The sequence below is a fragment of the Myotis lucifugus genome, unplaced genomic scaffold (assembly GCF_000147115.1).
Source record: "Myotis lucifugus unplaced genomic scaffold, Myoluc2.0 scaffold_3, whole genome shotgun sequence".
NCBI lineage: Eukaryota > Metazoa > Chordata > Mammalia > Chiroptera > Vespertilionidae > Myotis > Myotis lucifugus.
Window position 1 is genome coordinate 21,244,134 of NW_005871051.1, and position 21,194 is coordinate 21,265,327.

A 21,194-nucleotide genomic window follows, 5' to 3' on the forward strand; every position below is an offset into this window, starting at 1 on the left:
CAACAGGCAGGGGGTTGTTTTTGTTTTTCCGCGCCCTGGCCCTCCCCCCCCCCCCCGGGATCGGACACGGGGGCATTTTTGCAAGATTCTGAGGAGTCCTGTAAAAGAACCAGACCCACCCAGAAACTGATGCCAGGGAACAGTTGTCTGCTACAGAGAAGCTGTCACTCCAAGTGTCTGCTTCTTTACCTCCTGTTGCCAGCTGGTAACTTTCCAACCATCTTTTAGTTCAGATTTTCAAGACACTCGGACCCAGCTCATGTGTCACATGACTCCGTCCATCTCGGGCCAGTGTATACCATGGCTCTACTTGGTCCAAACAGCTGGCGGGGGGAGAGGGGGGGAGGAGATGAGGATAGACAATTAATAGGGGCAGGGAGCCTTGGGCCAGGCTGGAATATCAAGAGATTTGGACTATAATCCTAGCAGTGAAAGTTCACTCAAGGCACTTCCTGATCTGGCCTGGGGTGTCCCTAGCTTTAAAATGAAAGGAACAGCTACAGAAGCCTTGGAGGCTTGTCACATGGTCATGAGCCTTCTCTATATGCTCACTATGCAACACTTAACAGAGGGCCATCCAGGGTGGGAGAGGGCAAAGAGGGGGGGAGGGGAAGGGACATATATAATATTTTCAACAATAAAGTTTTTTTTTTTAAAAAAAAAAAGGAAAGAAAAAGAAAAAATAGAGAGGTCCATCCATGGCATGGAGTCAGAAGGAAAAGAGCGAAAGTTGGGCAGGATGACATTAAGAAGAGGAGGAGGAGGCATGGTGTCCCTTTTGCAGACCCAATGCTAACGTGGCTTTCCTTATTTTGTCTTGTGTTGTGAATCCCCTCAGTAGCAGACAGTGCATTTGAAATGTGTATCTAATCCATTGCTTAATAAATGTTAGATGGTTTGCTGTTTTGTATTCAACACGATTGGAGGAACACTTTAGAAAATGCTTAATTGCTTAGGGAATATAAATTCCTTATTTATTTATTTATTTATTTATTTGCACAATCAGAATCCTGGCAAAAGATTTCCTTTTGGCAGGTCCTTCTGTTCCTACTCTTCCAAGTCAAACTAAGCGGTGTTGGAGAGTACGAGTCGAAAATGATGGATTTCACACCTTTCACAGTCTGATTGTTGAGAGCTAGTGAGCTGATGCCTGCGGTCCAAAGCAGATCTAAAATTCACATTTAAATCGTGCCTACCAGCTAGATAGTGTCTATCTGCAGTAGAGTCTAGGGCAGTGGTTCTCAACCTTCCTAATGCCGCAACCCTTAAATACAGTTCCTCATGTTGTGGTGACCCCCAATTTCATTGTTACAAATTGAACATAATTAAAGCATAGTGATTCATCACAAAAACAATATGTAATTATATGTGTGTTTTCCGATGGTCTTAGGCGACCCCTGTGAAAGGGTCATTCGACCCCCAAAGGGGTCGCGACCCACAGGTTGAGAACCGCTGGTCGAGGGTATTATTTTATACAACAGTCTTATAAATTGGTTCAGAGGCGAACTTTGTGATAACACATCACAATGCAGTGGCGTCTCTGGATGTGGGCTGGCTGCCACCTGCCTGTGTCACAGGGAGTCTGAGACCCGATGAGGGAAGAGAGCAAGACAGCCTGCCCCTCCCTGTAATTCACAGCCCCCAGACGGGGGTCAATTTTAGTGCCAAAAGATGACTTGAAATGCGATTATCTCCTAATCCTCTGTTTAAACCACTACCACCGTTCACTTCAAAAGACTGCCCTGCTTGTTAAGTTGGTTCTTGCTTGAGATTAATGAGTCTTGAAAAGTATTCAACAATGGCCAGATTGTAACCCTCGCTGACTTGCATGGAGTGGAACAGAATGAGGCGTCAGAGATTCTGCCCAGTGCCTCTGAAGTAGAATCTTGTAATTTAGCCTTAGTTAAATATTAAGTCAATGTCTCTAGGGGGTTTATTATGCAAACTGTATTGGTTTTGAAGCACAATAAGGAAATCTTTTCGTTTTAGTGTAGTGGGATTTTTTTTTTAAGCCTTTAAACTGGGCTCCTGTGGTGGAATAGATAGATTTGGATCTCTTTAATTATCACCATCATTACCTGAGAAATGGTTCCCTACCCTCTCGTTCATGATGAGGACGGGAGAAAGTGCCCACACTGCCCTAACTCTCCTGCCCTTCCCCCACCCCCAGCTACTGTCCCTATTCCCAACCCCTTAAGACTGCAAGGATGGTCTTTGGTTTTGGTTTAGGTTTAGGTTTTGGTTTTGTTCTGAACTCGGCCTCTGATTCTAGGATCCTGGCTGTGAACCATTGCAGTCTGCATTAGCCTTCTCCCCTATTTAAGTATAATCTGGCCTTTTTGCATATTAAATGTGCTCAGTTAATTTTATTTTTTCATTTTATAAGCGGTGAAGCACTTGTAAAATGAAAAATAAGAAAAAGTCCCCGAATCTTACCTCATTTATTGTCTGTCTGCTATCTGTGCAATGTTTGATCACAGCATACAGTTTATATGCTACTTTGTGATAAACGGTTTGATAAAAGATGACTTGAAGTTCATTATGAATACATAAGAAAAAGAAGAGAATGGGATGGTGGTAACTCATGAATCTTTTCACCCAAAAGGAATCATTGAATCAAAGGATGGTTTGTTTACCTTAAGAATTAGGAGACTTGGCTTCAGTCCAAGTGAAAATGTATCTACCTCCATTTATTTTACATAGTGCATGGTTTAGTAGTTAGAGTGAGAAGTGTTAGTGGGGGGCACGGCCAGGCTGGGATGGCTCAGAGCTTGTTGGCTGTTACATGTATGTAATCAATTGTAGTCCAGAGTTTACTAATAACTAGCCCAGTAACATTTATCTATTTCTGGGCCTCAGTTTGCCCATCTATGAAATGTGGAGTTGAACAAAATGAGTACCAGACCCCTCTGATTTAGAAAGTTTTATGATTATTAAAAAAAATATTGATGGTGATGCATCTTTTAGGATATCATCCAGTCTTTTTAATTGGATGTTCTGGCTTCAGTAATGCCTTCGGCTGTATAAAATGTCCCTGGTGTGACACCCTGCACGGCTTGGCTTGGTTGGCTCCTACCAGTGTTCTTGGGGGCCTGAAAGAGGAGCAGTTCTTAGTGATTCTCTGTGAAAGGGGTCCTTAGGGAGAGAGGGGGGCCCACCCCGGGTCTGAGTCACCAGGAACCACTTGTATGTCAAGGGACAGAGGCACTAGGTGAGGGTTCAGGGCTCTTCTAGTCCAGGCACAAAGCACTGGCTTTCCCAAAGCCCACAAGCCTTGCTCTGAGCTTCCGTGTGTATGTGTGTGTGTGTGTGTGTGTGTGTGCGTGCACTTGCACACGTATAAACTCATTGTTTGCATTGCATATGCTCAGAACTAACTAGAAAAAGATGTTATGTTTTTATCCCTTTCAAAATTAAATTTTTTGGCATTCACAGGCACTGAAATCAGAAGGGAAAATTTTTTTCTTTTAATTAGAAAATGTTTTCCAAATACATAGCAATTTGACTCTCAGGGTTGGAAAACAACATTCTGAAGGTTTCCCCCCAAACTGTACCTTGCAAATTAGCAAGTTGTGAGCAGCAGGAAGCTTGCTTCCTTTTAAATGAACACTAGTGAACAAAGAAAGGCTCAATGAGTGAAATAAGAGAGCTGATGTCTCTAGTTAGGCCATAACAGAAGGGCCAGTCAAAGGAGGAAATGAAACTCTGGATGTAACCCGTATTAGGGCTGCCAGTGGGATGAAGTCCATACCTGACCACACCCCCAGGAGGGTGGATCCCAACCCCAGGCTATCTATATATATAAACGCCTAAGCGATTGTCCAACCGTTTGACCATCCAACAGGTAGCTATGATGCGCATTGACCACCAGGGGGCAGATGTTCAACACAGGAGCTGCTGAGCTGCGGTGACTTGGCAGCTGCGGTTCTCAGGTGACGCACCTGGAACTAGAGAGGAGGGAGCCTAATTCCGGGGTGCATCACCAGAGAATAGCCCTCTAGCAATCCGGGACCCCTTGGGGGATGTCAGAGAGCCGATTGGGATCAGGCCATGGGACCCCACCTGTGCATGAATCCATGCACTGGGCCTCTAGTGTGGAATAAAGGTTGAGCAATTTCCAGTGTTTGTCTACATAATTGGGGAAAATATTTAGCTAGAAAGAATAGACAAAGGAGGGTGCACTGAAAGTCTCCTTTTTTTTCTCTAGCCAACCAAGACCACAACATGCTGTTTAATTATAATTCATTAAAAAGTAAAAAAAGATGAAGGCTCATTCATTTGCATAAGCATTCCAAACAAACTAAGTGTTCTTTGGGGCAGGGATCAGAAATTTAAACTTAAATTTGTACTGTAGAAAGCTTTTAGAAAGTACAAGACTGGGTTTTGTGCTTAAAAAAAAACAACTTTAAAAAAAAGTTTTCTAATCTACAAAGCATGTTTGACTATTTGCCCTAGGGGGCAATCAAAAGGTGTGTTTTTAACACTGAAAGAATTAAAGCATTAAAACTCTGTCAAGAGCCTGAGTTTCAGAAAACCAGGTGCCTATCTTTATTTAAAATGTTATCGCTGCCTCAAAGGATGGTTAAAGGTGTGCTACTGTCATCTAGCTCTCTTAAGGATGTTAACCTTATACATTCATGGGGAATATATTTTAAGAAAAAATTTATAAAGGAGATATAAAACTACCTAGAGCCATTTTAGAGTATCACTTTTAAGGTGAAAATATAAAAAGCCATGCATAGAATGGGCCCTGGTTTAGCAGCTATGCTTGGTAAGTGGGAGAGGTTTTGTGGTGGAAAGTCTCCTAGAAAACCCTAGGTTAATGGACACCCAAATAATGTTAACATTATTGTGAGGTCCCCCGAACACTTTTTTCCCTGAAATTCTGAGATTATGTGCATTTAAACACTAAATGTTTATATAAGGGAGAAGATAAGAATAGTAATCTTTTGAAAGCATCTCCTAAAACATCTTCTGAATCTTGTGTGCTTCCAAACACATCAAGCTTAGGTCTCCACTGTTTTGTTTGGGGGTGTTGTAACCAGGAACATAATTCATTAGTTATTACTACCAACATCTCATTCCGAAATTACATCTAGATGCACCATAGCACAGTCTGAAAATAAAAGATAAAAATATTCTTACCTCTTAAGATGATGAGACCGTACTTAAGTATAATTGGTCTCATGTCAGCTCTTCACCTCCACTGTATAAAGAGCTGGACATAAGCAATAGGACATATAGAAATAGGTTCTGTAGCATTTCTGTATTTAACACTAGAGGCCTGGTTCACAAAATTCATACATGGGTAGGGTCCCTAGGCCTTGCTGGTGATCAGATCCAATCTGTGGGGTGACCGGCGGGGCAATTAGGGGCCCCCGCTGGCACCTTCCTTGGCTGGTCTGGGGTCTGCAGGCTGGGGGCAGCTCCTGCATTGAGCGTCTTCCCCATGGTGGTCAGTGCGCATCATAGCAACCAGTCGTTCCACCCATAGTTCCCCCTGTTCAGTCAATTTGCATATTAGGCTTTTATTATATAGGATATGATATCAGGAGCATGTACATAGGAAAGAAGAAAATTTCCATGAATCAGTCATTGTTTCTAAAATTAATGCTTCAAAAAGGAAGCATACAACTCCATAGATGGCAGAGCACTTCCAAATATATTCTTATCTCAGTCTAACATTAATTTTGTAAGCTATTAAAACCTGCATTTACATATGATAAAATTGAGGATGAGATAGTAATAACACCCAGATCTCATTCTCAAGCCAGCCCTCTTTTTACTTCATGGTACTGCATCTGGCTTAAAAGAAAGGATCTCTTTGGAGCAAATGAAGAGTCTCTAGAAAGGGCCAGCCGACTAGACTGTAGGTGAAAGATGTAGCGAAAATATCCATAGATGGGAAAATGCACCTCTAATAAGTTCAAAGGTGTTGATCTTAAAAATAAAGGTTAGTTTTTATACCAGCAAAAAACTGTTTATTCAGGAGTAGCAGAGAATTGCAATTCAGGACGTGCAACTATGGAAAAACCATAGGCAAGTCTGGAGAACAAAAGAGAGGACTATTATTTTATAGAGAAAAGGGGAATTTGGAAGGAGATTCCGTAACACAAAGCCTTTGGAAGGAACTGGGAATTCAAAATGTAGTGGCTTTTCATTGGCTGGGTTGTGGCTGTCTCTCATTGGCTGGGCCATTGCCAGGGGAGGGAAAAATCTTCCTCCCTCCTGGTGGGGTATGAGAGCAGAAAACATCTTCCTGCTGGAGGTACAAGGTAGGTATCTTCCTGTTTGGGGCAATCAAGGATGAGTGGTAAGGCCCCCTATAGGCTCTCCCAACTCCAATCTTGGTTGATGTCTCCCTTATTAAGTTTCACAAAGACAACTATATAACTAGCCACTATGAGATCTATTGTAAATGTGAGCAGGATTTAAAGACGTTTAAACATTTGGTAAAGGCGAGCATTTTTGTGATTTTCTTTTAAAGGAAAGTGCCCTGTTTCTCTCGGAGCTGGTAATTCTGGCTTGGCCTAGTGTTCGTGTCTCAGAAAGCTGCTGGCAGCTTGTCTTCAGCTTGTCCTTAACCTCAGCGTTGCTGATGGTTTGAGAGTCGGGAGGGGGTTACTAAAGTCAGAGCTGATCTTGAAGTGCTTTCCCCAAAGCCCTTGTTAAATCTACATTTCCTCCCACAAATCAAAACCTGATTAGATAAAGCACTCGGTGTACTCTTGGCTTAAAAATAAAAGAAAGGAAAGAAGGTGACTCTTTTTTTTTTAATAACCATGTAACCTTCAAAAGATTTGTAGGCATTCAGAATTATGTCATAGTTTGAGAAAACAATTTCTTCATAAAAGACAAGTTTGAAAATACCTTCAGAGATAGGAAACTATAAAAAGTAATTGAGCCCTGGCCGGTTTGGCTCAGTGGATAGAGCGTCGGCTTGCGGACTCAGGGGTCCCAGGTTCGATTCCAGTCGGGGGCATGTACCTTGGTTGTGGGCACATCCCCAGTAGAGGGTGTGCAGGAGGCAGCTGATCGATGTCTCTCTCTCATTGATGTTTCCAACTCTCTATTCCTCTCCCTTCCTCTCTGTAAAAAAATCAATAAAATATATTTTTTAAACAAAATAAAAATAAAAAGTAATTGAGAACATTTAAAGAACTCTTTTAAAAATGGAAAATTACAAAAACTGAAATTAAAAATTTAGTGGAGGGGGGGTTGCAGAGTAGATTTTACATCGCTGAAGAGAGAATCAGATGACTGAGAAATAGGTCAGAAGAAATTTTCCTAGATGCTTTCATAGTACCCAATATTTCCCCATCACAACACTTAACCTGTTTCATTTGAATTATCTCTGGCATTATCTCTGCCCTGCATAGCCAATAAGTATTTATTTAAGGAATGAATTATTAAATCTACATCTTTACATATTTGTTCAATAATTACCTAAAACTGGAACTGTTAAGTAAAATGACAGACCTTTATTTCTAGGCCTTTATACCTGAGCCATATCCTCCTGAAAAACAGGAACCTTCAAGGTTCCACCCTTTTGTGATCCAGGAAGTGACTCACTCCAAGGAGTCACTTCCCCTCATGACTTAGACAAAACTCCCAGCTGCCCCCCCTTATTTACCTGTGACAAGGCCAGACACGGACCCTCCAATTCCCATTCTTGTCTTATAAATGACTTGCTGGACTCAGTCCCCACTGGCCTACCTGGACAAAATACCTTCTACCTTGACTTGACCAAACTTTAGTTAAGCTTCTCTCCATCCTTCAGCCTCTGAACTTGGACCCACCTTCACCCCCGCCAGCACACAGCCCTGCCTGAAGGCCCATCCTGAGAATAAGCTGATTTTAGGGTAAACATGCTCTGACCGACCGTCCTGCCACCTCCCACACTCAGGGAGCATCTTTCCAGCCTTCATTCCTCCCTCTGCAGAAAAGCCCCTTTTTGCTTGACCCTTCCAGATCTCATAGTCCCTTCCCACCTCTTACAGTGATCCTTTCAAACAAAGTCTCTCCTGACCTAAAACAAGGTTTGTTTTTTATTTGACAAAGCAGCACAGAGAATTGAACCCTAGAGCACCCCTGCCTGGCTGCACTGTGGTTCTCACTCTCTAGTATCATTGTGTGGCAACATTTACTTTGCTTTTGCTCCACTGATGCAACACACAATCTTTGGTCTTGCAGAATTCCTTTCAGGAAGGCATTTGAATTCTTCCTCTAACCAAAGAAACATACAAATAGCAAGAAAATGAGGAGAAGGAGTCGTTTTGTTGAGGCTAATATTAGCATGTAATAATGGGTAGGATGGCTGCTCAAACACACAGGGACTCCCTAGCTTCATTTTTATATTCTGAGCACAAGCTTTGGCTGTAGTTATACTCAACTGTAACACAAAAGCACCTTCCACAGCCAAATGGTAAATGACATCTTGTATTTTCTTTCATTTTGTACATTTTAGAGCTGGCTTTCCCAGAATTAATGAGAACCACTGAGAATTTGCGATAGTACCTCCTCAGCTGTGTCTGGATAGTCAATTACCTTGTTTTATTATTGTTTCAAAATGATTGAATAGTTCACACAGGATATGGGTGTTAAGGAGTGCCATAGCATTTAAAAATAATAGATGGAAAATTCATTTTAATCCTATTGGGACGCCTAGACTATTGATTAACTCCATCAAATATGTGTTTACATTATGTACCAGTTAATTCAGGGACATTAACCTGTAGTAATGAATCACACTGTATTTTTTTACCCTGTAATATATATTAGAAGTTATAGACTAGATGTTATATCTATTGAAAAAAATATGTAATATTTTATGTTAAATTTTTCATTATCTCCTAGAGAACTGGCCACAAGCTGTAAATCCTAAATTATTTACCAATATAAGTGACTTGTTTACTCTTATTTTCCATTAGCTTGATAGATCCAAAAAGTGGGATTTTTAGCTAAAACATCTAAATGATCTCCCTTAACACAGGGAGTGTGAAATAGAAAAGCTGCAAAGTAATATAACCAATAAACAACAACAAAAATTGTCCTTGTCCATTAGGTCCTCGCCTCTCAGATGCAGTGTTTTCTCAAGAACTAAGCCGTCTCGTTCTCCAGGGAGCCACGGTTCATGCATTGATTCACTTAGTACAGGTTTTTATTCTATAATGGGCGCCAGTAGTTTTAGATTTCCAACATTTTCGGAAACACTGCCTCTATTCAAGCTTGCATCGTCCCTCTCTTTCGCTATCACGTTAACCTTCTAATTAGCTGTTCTTATGACCTTCACATTCCTCCTCCCCACAGCATGAAGCATGGCCTATTGCAAATGCAAATATGACCAGGAACCACTCTTTAAAACATATTCATGTCCAAGCACCTTAAAATGATCTTTCACAATCGACCCCCTGCCTGAATCTCTACCTTTGTCCTTCCTTCTACCTGTTCTCTTCTCCGGAATCACAGAACTCCTGAAGCTCCCCCGCCCCAACCCCCTCCACACACTCCCTCCCCAGTCCCTGCGGTTTAGACACACCATGCTCCACTGTATGCTTCCTTCCTAGTGTTCCCCCACCTTGCCTGATCTCACCCGCTCCTGACTGTTAGTCTCAACACAGGCATTATTTCTAGATAAGCCACCCAGGCACAAATTTGGTCAAGATTCCAATAAGGTTTTTTTCAGCATGAAAGTAGTAATTCTATACATTTCTGAATTGCTAAGGAATTTTTATACCAGAAACCAGATATTATTTGCATTTTAAAAAGAGCATCAGATCTCCTTTCTCACCTTGTAATTGGTGAGCAACAACTTTTTAGTCATTCATTTATTCATTCAACAAACATCTGACAAGGGCCTATTATGAAATGCTCTGCTGAGTGCTGAGAATTAAGCAGTAAACAAGACAGACTCCATCCCACTCTCCTGGAGTACAGTTGTAGGCAAAACGGACAGTAAAATGTAAATCCACACAATAATTACAGATTGTATGATTATTGTTTAGGCCACAATCGGAGTGAGAGCGGAGACCTACTTTAATGAAGATGGTCAAGAGAGAGTACTTTGCGTTAATTTCATTTACCTTAAAGCTTTTGAAGGATGAGAAGGAGCCAGCCAGGTGAGGTGCTGGGGGAGAGAGTGCCAGGCTGCGACCCTGTCAGACACAGTTCCAGACTCTGGGTCTTGAACAAGACATAGCATCCACTTGGGATGAAATTGGGGCTGATAAAATAAAACTGTATAGTCTAAATGCAGGGAGGGCAAATTTTGATGAAGAAAACTAAAAGCAGGTACAAGGAGAGAGAGTGGTGACAGGCAGCTGTATTAGTTAAGGTGGTCAGGAAGACCTTTCCAAGGAGGTGGCCCTTGGGCAAAGGGCTGACTTTACTTATTTACTTATGACTCACATTTAAACGTTACAGCAAATCTAGAATGTTCAAAAGTTATCAACAGTCTTTCTGGTTTATTTCTGTATTAATTTGGAAACCAATGTGTCCAAGAAGTCTAAAGGGTCCACCAAGCCTTCTAAGAAGATACCTAGATTTAAAAACTGGGAGGCCATGTTTGAGTTGGTTTTCTCCATCTTTAAAATGAAACATTTGCTGCGATTCAAATATGGTAAGACATTTCATCCGACATTTGTAAAAATGCTTTCATTGTTCACTGTCCTATGGGCCTCAGCCTTAGAGTGGAATGTGGAGATTGCAGAGGTAGGGCTCAGAGAGAAGAGCATGGAGGCTGCCCGTTGGCCCAGAAGGAGGGTGCTGGCAGGCTCAGGTCAAACCTGGCTCATTACAAAGGGTCACAAGGAGGTTATAGCCTCTCAGTCCTGTTGGGAGGTTCTGACTGTGATGGACGGCCCCTCCTAATAGGGTTAGAGTTAATCACTCACTGGCCAACTGGGACATCAATGGCACCCTGCTCTCCCCCTCCACTTGCCTGTGCTGGCCAACCTCCTTCCTTGGCTCCCTGCAGTGAGCAGGCGTCAGGCAGGGGACCCACGGGCACTCTTGTCCCTTTCTACTCAAAGACTGGCTCTTCAGCAGCAGAGTCATGTAACTCCATGGGGAGGAGGACCAATCTCTCTCTGCCTGGCAGAAATCTGGTATTGAAGCCCTCCTGCCAAAAATGAGGAGGATGCAACAGACAGGGGAGAAAGAAAAATAGACAGTCTTTTGAAGGAAAGTCATGATTGCAACCAAAATGAAGAGGGAACTTGATTTTTGGAGTTGATGGGCTAGACCAGTGGTCGGCAAACTGCAGCTCGCGAGCCACATGCAGCATTTTGGCCCCTCGAGTGTGGCTCTTCCTAAGCCTTAGGAGTACCCTAATTAAGTTAATAACAATGTACCTACCTATATAGTTTAAGTTTAAAAAATTTGACTCTCAAAAGAAATTTCAGTCGTTGTACTGTTGATATTTGGCTCTGTTGACTAATGAGTTTGCCGACCACTGGGCTAGACAGTATTTACATGTCTACAACCCCTTGTCAACTGCAGTGTAATCTTAGTTCTTAGACTATTTTCATCTTAAGAGGTGATGACTTTTTTTGGTCGAGCTCTAAAAGTTGGTGTCATTTACCCCCAAGCAGGTCCTTCCATAGGGTTTATTGACTGGAGATCCTGAAGAGTCAGGATGCTGGAGCCCTGGACTAGAACTTAGAATGCTGAGTTCTCACTTCGGGCCTAACCAGGAATATGTCTGCACCTTTTGGTTGGCAGAAAGGTGTTACCAGCAGGCAGAATTAGACCCCAGGGTCAAGGGGGCTGTTCATTCAGTCATTCTCTCTGAGAGGCTTTATTCCTGAGATATGGGACCTCCCCCTGACTTCGGAGCTAAAATACTGTCTCTGTAAGGAAGAGACTATCACAAGGTTTAGACATTTCCCAGGAGAGGTTAAATCAGAGAGCAGAGCCAGTTTCTTTCACAGGTGAGATGTGAAGTTTTGGTTCCTGGTGATGGTGATGGTAAGAGAGGGGAGCAGTGATGTAATGACAGTGTGGATCCTACCTTTCACTTGAATGTCTCTGTTTTCAATTTGGAAGGAAGAGAAGTGGTGATCAGGAAAGTTGGGGTGGGGGACACAGTGGGACGTACATAGGAATGTTGATAAACATACAGCTGATTAAGGTTGTTGTGGAGATAATATATTGAGTCTCTAGACATTGGACCAATTTGACCACCTTCATTCATGGTCATCTTGTTGACAGTAGTTTGAAATGAGTATTGGCTCTGCCCAGTGTTCATTGCTCAGCCCATGACATCAGACTGAGAACAGAAATAGATATTGTATAAAAAAGTAGGAGAGCCTACTTGGCTACTCCCCCCATTAGATGAGTAGATGCGTATCCAGGGCACCCTCACCAAAACCCAACATCATCTGTGTTGTCATAAGTGAATTTTCCTCCCTACATCCTGTGATTATGGCTCTTATAATTTTGTTAGCCTGTATATTGAGTTTTTCTTCATATGTGTTTCCTTAACTCTCCATTTCCTCCCAGCCTCTTAACTGCTAATTTAGTTTGCTCTTGGACTGCTGCTGCACTGGTTCTAGCCTGAGGAAATGCAGCCAGCAGTACCATCCATTAGAGACCAAGAACACTTAGACCCGAGGGTTTGGGGATAAAACTCTTTACTGTTCTCATCACCAGTTAGTTCAATGTTAAATTATTTGCCAGCTAAGAGAAGTGGGAAGATTTGGGCATGTGTGAAGGAAACCTAATCCAGACAGACAGAAGGCCACTAACATTTGAACTTTCTCAAACAAGGACCATTAGGTTAAGTGCTTTTTAAGAATTGTTTTCATGACTAGAAATGGTTTTAATACCTGCAGGTTACAGCACAGGTTGTGCCCACCTGCACCATAAAACCCAGTTTCTTACTATGCAGTACAGCTGGCTGGTCACACTCAAGGCAAGCCACTGAGACACCCTTGACTGTGATTCAGAACTGGTGTGGATGACCTTGCATGGCTTGACCTGTGGAGTCCTTAATCCTTCCAGAAACAAATATTTTGTGTATTTCTTTTGTGACCACCATGCAAATCTTTTCTGAATTCTCTTAAGATTGTAGACTGACAGAATCACTGAAGCAATCTTCAGTTCCCAAGGTTCTTAAACCTGAAAAGCCATTTCTTAATAGCATGAAATGATCCAACTCTGATCAAATGTATAGGGAGGATCTGTGGTGGCTTGAAAAGCTAGGTGTTCAGTACTAATGACCGTTGGCCTAAAATCAGATTCGTGGTCCATCAAGTTAGCACAATGGCCACTGAGCCTTCCTTACCACTGTGAGACTTTCTCATACATAGATGCTGCTATAAAGAGACTAGAGAGGCAGGTGAGGGCATGCTTTCTCTTGTCTCAGGGTAATTCCAGACTAGACACTCTCTGAGCCTAAGTATATTCTATGAAATATTGAGCCTGAACCCCATTTTAATGATATCTATGTGTTATTTGTCAGGTGCTAGGTAGTGGGATATGGAGAAAAGACCGTAGGATTTGGAATAAAAAAAAACAAAATTCAAGTCCAGCTCCTCTACACTGATGGCATTATCTTTGGTGAGACATTCACCATCTGCAATCTTCAATTTCCTCATCTGTAAAATGGGAGTGACATGAACATTAAATAATGCCTATGAAAATACACTTAACAAAATCACTGCACAAATATATTATTTAACCCAGCTCCTTCTTAATAATGAAAAGGAGGCTCAACTGTTTTGAAATAACTTTCCTAAAAATATGCTACATCTATGACTTAATTACTAATCTTTGTACTTTTAGTGTTTGTCTTCAAAAATTTCAGAAACAGATATGAGCTTGGAAAAATGGAGAATTAGAAAGAGCTAGAAAATGTTGTAACTTAATTTATTATTTTTCTCACCTGCCATTTGTTGCTTTAGGTAATATACCTCATTTTTACAGAACCTGGCATTTGTGAGACCAGTTTTCTGATAGTCTTCTGTGATTTAGAACATTTGCTCTGTAGTTTCTTTGTTTTGGAGCTTCAGGCATGGAATGAAATTTTATTAAGTTTGAAATCACAATTGCTTCTCCCAGTGATTCACCCCCACTCCCATCCTGTCCCCACAAACATGTGCAAACCCACATGATACACACTATAAAAGAGCCCTGACTTTAAAAGTAAATAAAAATAATGCCTCAAGCAGGAGAGGATATTCATCCATTGAAAACAACTTTTCACACTGGATGGTAAGCAGTGGTCTCTAGAATATTCCCAAATAACCATAACAAAGAAATGCTTTTAATCCACTCCCTGAAGGCAAATAGGGGCCTACAAAGCTGTGAGTATTCATTCCAGAGAGAAAAGGAAGACTGAACACTGCTAAACACAACAGGACTAGTGTAGTCAGTTTCCTTTCTTTGGTAAAAATTATTGATCCTAAAAGCCTCCACAGATGAAAGTTGCTCTTAAAATGAATTCTGTGCTCCTGGTTTTTAGTAGGTGGGTTTTCACCAGCTTTCTCTGATATTTGTGGTCACCTCCTCAGTGCCCTGTGGAACTGGCTTTCAGGGCTAGAGCTGGGCAGGACATTTGAAGACAAGATTGTTAATACTCCCCCTATCTACTTCTATTGAGCCAATATTTGAAGACAATGTCATTAACATTTGGAACACAGGACACATAGAAGAGGTATTTCAGGACCCATCTTAATGCCTTCTTTCTCTTTTATTAATTGTGATATAATTCCCTTATAATGTTTACATTTTTAAAGAGTATAATTCAATGGTTTTTAGTATCTTCACAAAGTTGTGCAACCATCACCACTATCTCCAGAATATTTTAGTCTTCCCAAAAAGAAACCTCATACCCATTGGCACTCACCCCTACACCCCTCTTTCCCAGCCCCAGACAACCACTAACCTACTTTCTCTCTCTATGGATTTGCTTGTTCTGACCATTTCATATAAATAGACTCATGCAATATTTGTCCTTTTCATGTCTGGCTTCTTTCACTTAGCATGCTGTTTTCAAGGTTCATCCATGCAGTAGCATCTATCAGTACCTCATTGCTTTTTATGGACAAATAATATTCCATTATAAGGATGCATCACATTTTGTTTATCCATTCATCCACCGATGGATGTTTAGGTTGCCTAAACTTTTTGGCTGTTGTGAAGAATGATGCTGAGAACATTCATGTTTAAGTTTCTGTGAGGACATATGTTTGAAGTTCTCTTGGGTATGTACCTAGGAGTGGAATGTCTGGGTGTCTGGTCTACCTTTCTTCAAATAATCATATTAGTAACTTGAGGAAAAGGGGAATGAGTCTACTCTGGATCCATTAAAAAACAGAAGGGTACGTATTGATAGAGAACCTATGGTCTTTGGGTAACATCTCATTGTTCTCTACTCTCCAACTGCTAAAGAACGATATAACTAATTCCTGACTTATTGAAAATAAATCCATACGTAGATTATAATTCCCAGTGTTTTCTTCCCATGAGACCTGAGGGCTGTCATACCCTCCTGCCACTTCATCTCCTGCGCCATGATTTCCCCATGATTTCCCCATGGTGGAGGGAGCTATGGGTGTAGCCAAAAGGAAGAAAGATGTCAGAGTTTATCAAAATTTGTGTGTGGATGAAGGGCGTGGGTGAGTATAATTTGAAAAGAACCTATTGATGTTTCCTCCATCCTGCAGTGGACTTAGCTTTTAGTATAATGAGACTGGAGCCTTCACACTGTGGGATGGGGATGCGTTGTGGGGAGGAGGACAGTTGGGGGCAGGCAGCAATCTGTGTATAAAAAATGAACATGTGGCTTTGTTTGTGAAATCCTGAAGCTGCTTTACTAGCAATGATGTTATTTTGATGACCTCCTGTTTTCGGACCTATTTGGGTTTTATTTATGCTAGTGTGAAGAGCAAAAAAAATCAGAGATGTGTTTGACACAGTAAACTTGTCATTTTGGATTGTAATACTAGGAAGGGCCATCACACTAAGAGGAAAGGTGCCTCTGCCGGCCTGGAGGAGCCCAGACAAGAACAGATCCCAGTTGGAAGTCCATCCAGACTGTGAGAGGACCTGCTTCCGGTTAAGAGAATGGGCTCACTAGAGAAGCTTTTTATCTGTTTGGGATCAGCAGTGGACTATCCAGAGAAATGGATTTTCTTCCCAACTATGTTTCCTTTATCCTGTAATCAGGGCAGAAGTAAGAAAATCAGCTAATTCCTCATTGGGAAATGCCACTCCTGTCCCCTCCACACACCCCCCCCATCACACACATCATCATCACCATCATCATCATCATCATCACCAGCACCACACAGGGGACCCAGATAGTCTGCTAAGGTGTTAATGCTGTATAATTGCCTTTCCTCCTCTGGGATTTTTCCTTTCCATATAGGCCTTTGGGGCCTGAGCCCAAAAGAATGTGATAGATGTTGGAATGTAATTTGGTCTCTTTATGTACAAAGCCAAGCCCTCCATTTAGGGCAAGCCCTATCAAGTTAAGCATTATACTCTGCAAACTGAATGATGAAATGGTTCTCTTTTGCCATGGAACTCTTTCTAATACTTTATTTTTTAGAGCAGTCTAGGTTCACAGCAAAATTAAGTGAAAAGTACAGAGAGCTCCCTCATAACCACCCCCACCACCACCACCCAACAGCATCCTGCATTATCAACTCCAACCAGAGTGGGACGTTTGTTACAACTGATGATCCTACACTGACACGTTATAATCACTCAAAGTCCGTAGTTTACATTAGGGTTCACGGTTGTGCATCCTCTGAGTGTGGACAACTGTGTAATGACATGTATTCCCCTAATTACAGTGTCACCCAGAATAGTTTCATTACCCTAAAAATCTGCTGTGCTCCGCCAGTTCATCCCTCCCTTCCCCTAATGCCTGGCAATCACTGATCTTAGTTAAAAAAGTCTTCTTTAACATTCAGCCCAAGCGCTCCTGGTCCTCCAGGTTGAACCCACGTCTGTCTCTACAAGTATGCCTACCCATAGAATTCTGTGGATAATTTTCCTCAAAGCATCGCTGCAGTATGATGAGATCTGTTTGTGTGACTGTTTTCCCCACTCAAGGATGAGGGCCTATGGAGAGCGTGGCCCATCACAGGCTTGTTGTAATAAATGTGATGGCAGAGACAGGGCTGACCCCCTGTACGTGGTACTCTTTCCATAAGACTTGAAAAATACAGCTCTGTTGTTGTTCTTGTTTAAAGAGAGCTGTCATTATAGTAATTGTTATTTGAAATTTATTGATCAGAAGCAAGGTGTAGTCCATGGTAATCTTTTTGAGTGAAATAGCCAACTGCTCTAATTCTTTAAAACCTCCTTCAAACATAGAAGGCAAAATATAAATAAGTCAAGGGACTCATGAACGTCAAGAAAATTAAATAAGTTCGTTGAATGAGGGTCGCCCAGTCTGTCTTTACTTTATGATCTGAAGGCCTCCTGTCTCCAGGGATTTTAAAGTATTTTTGAGCAAACTAGAGATAGTCATGATGCCAGTAATATTTTGTTTATGTTGGTGAGTAGGGAAGGGGAAGGGTTAGAAATATATCTCAAGCAGCCTCTGAGCAATCCTTGGGAGTCAATATCTACAAGTTTTTCAACTCCCCAGAGAAGTCAGTCCGATGTGGTTTTTACAGGTTCGCAGGAGAGAGGCGGAAACATAAAAGAGCGAGCTGGTTTCCAGGACAGTGGCTCCTGGTAATAAGGGGATGGTAAAGAGGTTAAGTTTCAAAGTCCGCATAGAAGCCGCAGCCATGGGATCCGGAGTGATTGTCGCTGAGGCTTTAAAGCCTGTGGATGCGGCCTGCTGTGCACAGACAGTGGCTCTTGGTTTTTAACCCGGAGCAAAGTGGCAGTGGAGCACAAAACACATGCAGTGCCTTCTGGGGCTACTGACTCTGCTGGGCTAATGCTCAGGAATTAACCAGCAACTAAAAGAGCTAAAAGAAAGATCAGAATGTGGGAAACCCTAAGGCAAGCTGGCTGACTAATCAAGATTATTTTGAACTAGTCCTCCCATAGTGGGTTTTGTTTCAAAGCAAGGTAACCCATCCATCACCAGCTAAATAAAACCCTAGTAAGATCAATACAGTCACGGTAAGGCGAGAAAGTTTAGGATTAAAGCCCTTGCCACAGTGACCTGTGCAAGCATACCGTGGAAAGCAGGGCTTCTCAAGTTCTCCTGTGCGCACAACCCACCCAGGAGTCTTGTGGAAATGGGGGCTCCAGTTCAGTAGGTGGGGCTGGGGCCTGGAATCTGCATTTTAAAACAGCGCCTGTGTGGTGCAGAGACTGCAAATGCAGTCACTTAAGCAAACGGTTTGCTTTTTCCTCTTTTATAACAGTTCATGAAATTGTCGTCTTGTAAAGCTCTCTGACAAAATAAGTCTGTTGTTAACAGTCCTGTTCAAAAAAAAAAAACAACAAAAAAAAAAACAGTCCTGTTCATTTCTGGAGGGCTTAGAAGTAAAATTCTTATTTCTGTCTCCTGCTTTAAGAAAAAAAGGAAGGGAGTGGAACTTTCTTCATCCATGGCATCATGAAACAGTCATTTGAAGAAACTCCAGATTCAGTTGTCTTATTTGGGGCTGAAAACACGACAACATTTATTTTACTGATGCTTCTGATTTCTTTTTTCATTTTTTAAATATGTTTTTATTGATTAGAGAGAGACAAAGGGAGAGAGAGAGAGAGATACATCAATGTGAGAGAGAAACATTGATCAGCTGCCTCCTGCATGTCCCTACTGGGGATCAAGCTGCAACCGGATCATGTGCCCTTCAAACTAGCAACCTTTTAGTGCATGCGACAACACTCATACAACTGAACCACACAGGCGAGGGCGATGCTTCTGATTATTGAATGAAATTAAATTAGCCAAAACCGGTTTGGCTCAGTGGATAGAGCGTTGGCCTGCGGACTGAGGGGTCCCAGGTTCGATTCCGGTCAGGGGCATGTGCCTGGGTTGCGGGCACATCCCCAGTGGGGGATGTGCAGGAGGCGGCTGAACGATGTTTCTCTCTCATCGATGTTTCTGACTCTCTGTCTCTCTCCCTTCCTCTCTGTAAAAAATCAATAAAATATATTTAAAAAAAAAATTAAATCCAGTATGTTGCCTACATATAACAGGAGTAACAGTAGCAAAAAAAAGTGTTTAGCTAGAAGATCCATAGAACAATCACTGTTCTGGTTAAAACTTGAAAACAATGGCTGGCTGATTTGAGCATCAGATGGTCTTTAGTCCAGGACCATCTTGTGCTTGGACAAGTAGTATCACATGGTCATGGCACAGAGTTTGAAGGCAAACTCTCTAGATTCTAATCCAATGAGTCCCACCATTTACTGACAGAATACAGTGGTTTACTCACCTGTAATATGGGTCTGTACTCTACAGATATTACTGGATTAGGTAAGTAACATCTGTAAAGCTCTTAGAACAGTGGTCGGCACACCTCCGAGCTATATAAATGCTTGTTAAATATATGACTAAAATAAAGTGAGTCCATGCCACGTCTTAGTTGCTCTGTGGAATCCAGAAGGCCTATTTCTCTTTTTGCCAATTAAATATCACTCTGAAAGCCTTTCCCAGCTGATAGCTGGGTCCGAAAGAAAGAGCTTTTCAGCCACCACACAGGGAAACCCGAAACAAATTCGTGGAGCGTAGGAGTTCATTGATTTTACTTGTCTAGTTAGACTCACCTCGGTCCTTTGGTTTTGCAGCTGGTGATGTACATTGGCCAGGTGGCCAAGGATATCCTGAAGTGGCCCCGCCCCTTCTCCCCTCCGGTGGTGAAACTGGAGAAGAGAGTGATTGCTGAGTATGGAATGCCATCTACCCATGCCATGGCGGCCACCGCCATTTCCTTCACCCTCCTCATCTCCACGATGGACAGATACCAGGTAAGGCGCCTGACTCCTCTCCCTCCCGTGGGAGGCTCTCCACACAATGAGGGAACAGAGAGAGGTTCCACTTCAGAGTTTTCTTCCAAAGCTGCTTTGAGGGACTTTGAGGTTCATGAAATGAAGCCTAAGAACTGAAACCTAGTGAGCTGTTGATGACAATGTCTTCCTAGGTAAAGTGACCTACGATTTAGCATCCAAATCAGGTTGTGCCTAAGAACGAAAGTGGACACCATTAATAATGACACCAGCATAACAGGGACTGTCTGGGAACCAGGGTGTGTGGACTCCCCCCTTCAGAAAGCATTTTCCCCCTGAACTGCCTGACGAGACAGCACTTGAATGGGTGCTCACATCCTGTTTGCAACAGACACGAGGCATTTATGATCCTAGTAAATGATCCCCCAGGGCTGAGATGAGTTCACCAAATCCTCCTGCTAGACTTCCCAGGGCCAGGGGCAAAGAGTCTGTGCCCCAAAGGACTCCACTCCCAAGGAGGCCTCTGCCCCTGATTGGGGCTCAATCATTAGAAGTAATGGCTCCATTTTTTCTAGAAAATGGTCTAAATTATAGGAGATTTTAATAAATGCTGAAAACAGAAGAATTTCACTTAATATCTGCTTACATGCCAATTATGTCAAGCCTTTCAAAAGTTAGATTATTCCTGCAATGAAGTTCTGTTTTGCCTGTCTGAGAACTCTTGCCCTAGTTTTGTTTAATTTCATAATTTTTCCTTTGATCCATTGGAAAAGGTAGATTTCATGAAGTCTAGCAGTCCTATTCATAAATGACAGCAATGTTTTGCCCTGTCCCCACACCCAAGAAACCCATTCTATATGCCAGGGTGTACAGGATGGGGGGTCAGCCTGGTGGGGTTTGAAGAAGACAAGATTAGTATTGGGTCCTGGCTCCACCTTTGCGGTCATCTACCTGGTCACGTGGGGTCAGACCTCAGTTTCCTAAATGGGAAAGGGACAGGTGTCAGGAATATCTCCGAGCAGTTATAGTAAATTGTGTTGTAACTTTCTTTAGTGTCATGTCAGGATCAGAAATGTCTAAGTGCCCCAGTACCATCTGAATTAATTTAATGTAGGTTTCTGAGCTAGGCCACACCCAGTGGGTGCCTGTGGGCCCAGCATCGGCCCCCACTGGGCTGCTCTCATCTCCAGAGAGGCCTATGAAAATGCTGATGTGACTTTGGGGGGAAAAAAAACACCAAACACAGCAAGTAGAGGCTCACCGCAGGGATACCAATGCCACCACCATTTATACGCTCGTTTTGAGGCCACCTGGGCCTT

General features: G+C 42.3%; 1 protein-coding gene across 1 annotated transcript in view; it reads left to right on the forward strand.

Moving 5' to 3' along the window:
* The window catches only part of SGPP2 (sphingosine-1-phosphate phosphatase 2), an 80,985-nt gene that overhangs the window by 46,042 nt on the left and 13,749 nt on the right, over nucleotides 1-21,194 (forward strand). Inside the window, exon 3 of the mRNA XM_006082574.3 lies at nucleotides 19,717-19,896. Within this exon, the coding sequence (XP_006082636.1) occupies nucleotides 19,717-19,896 (180 nt within the window). The remainder of the gene's footprint in view (nucleotides 1-19,716; nucleotides 19,897-21,194) is intronic.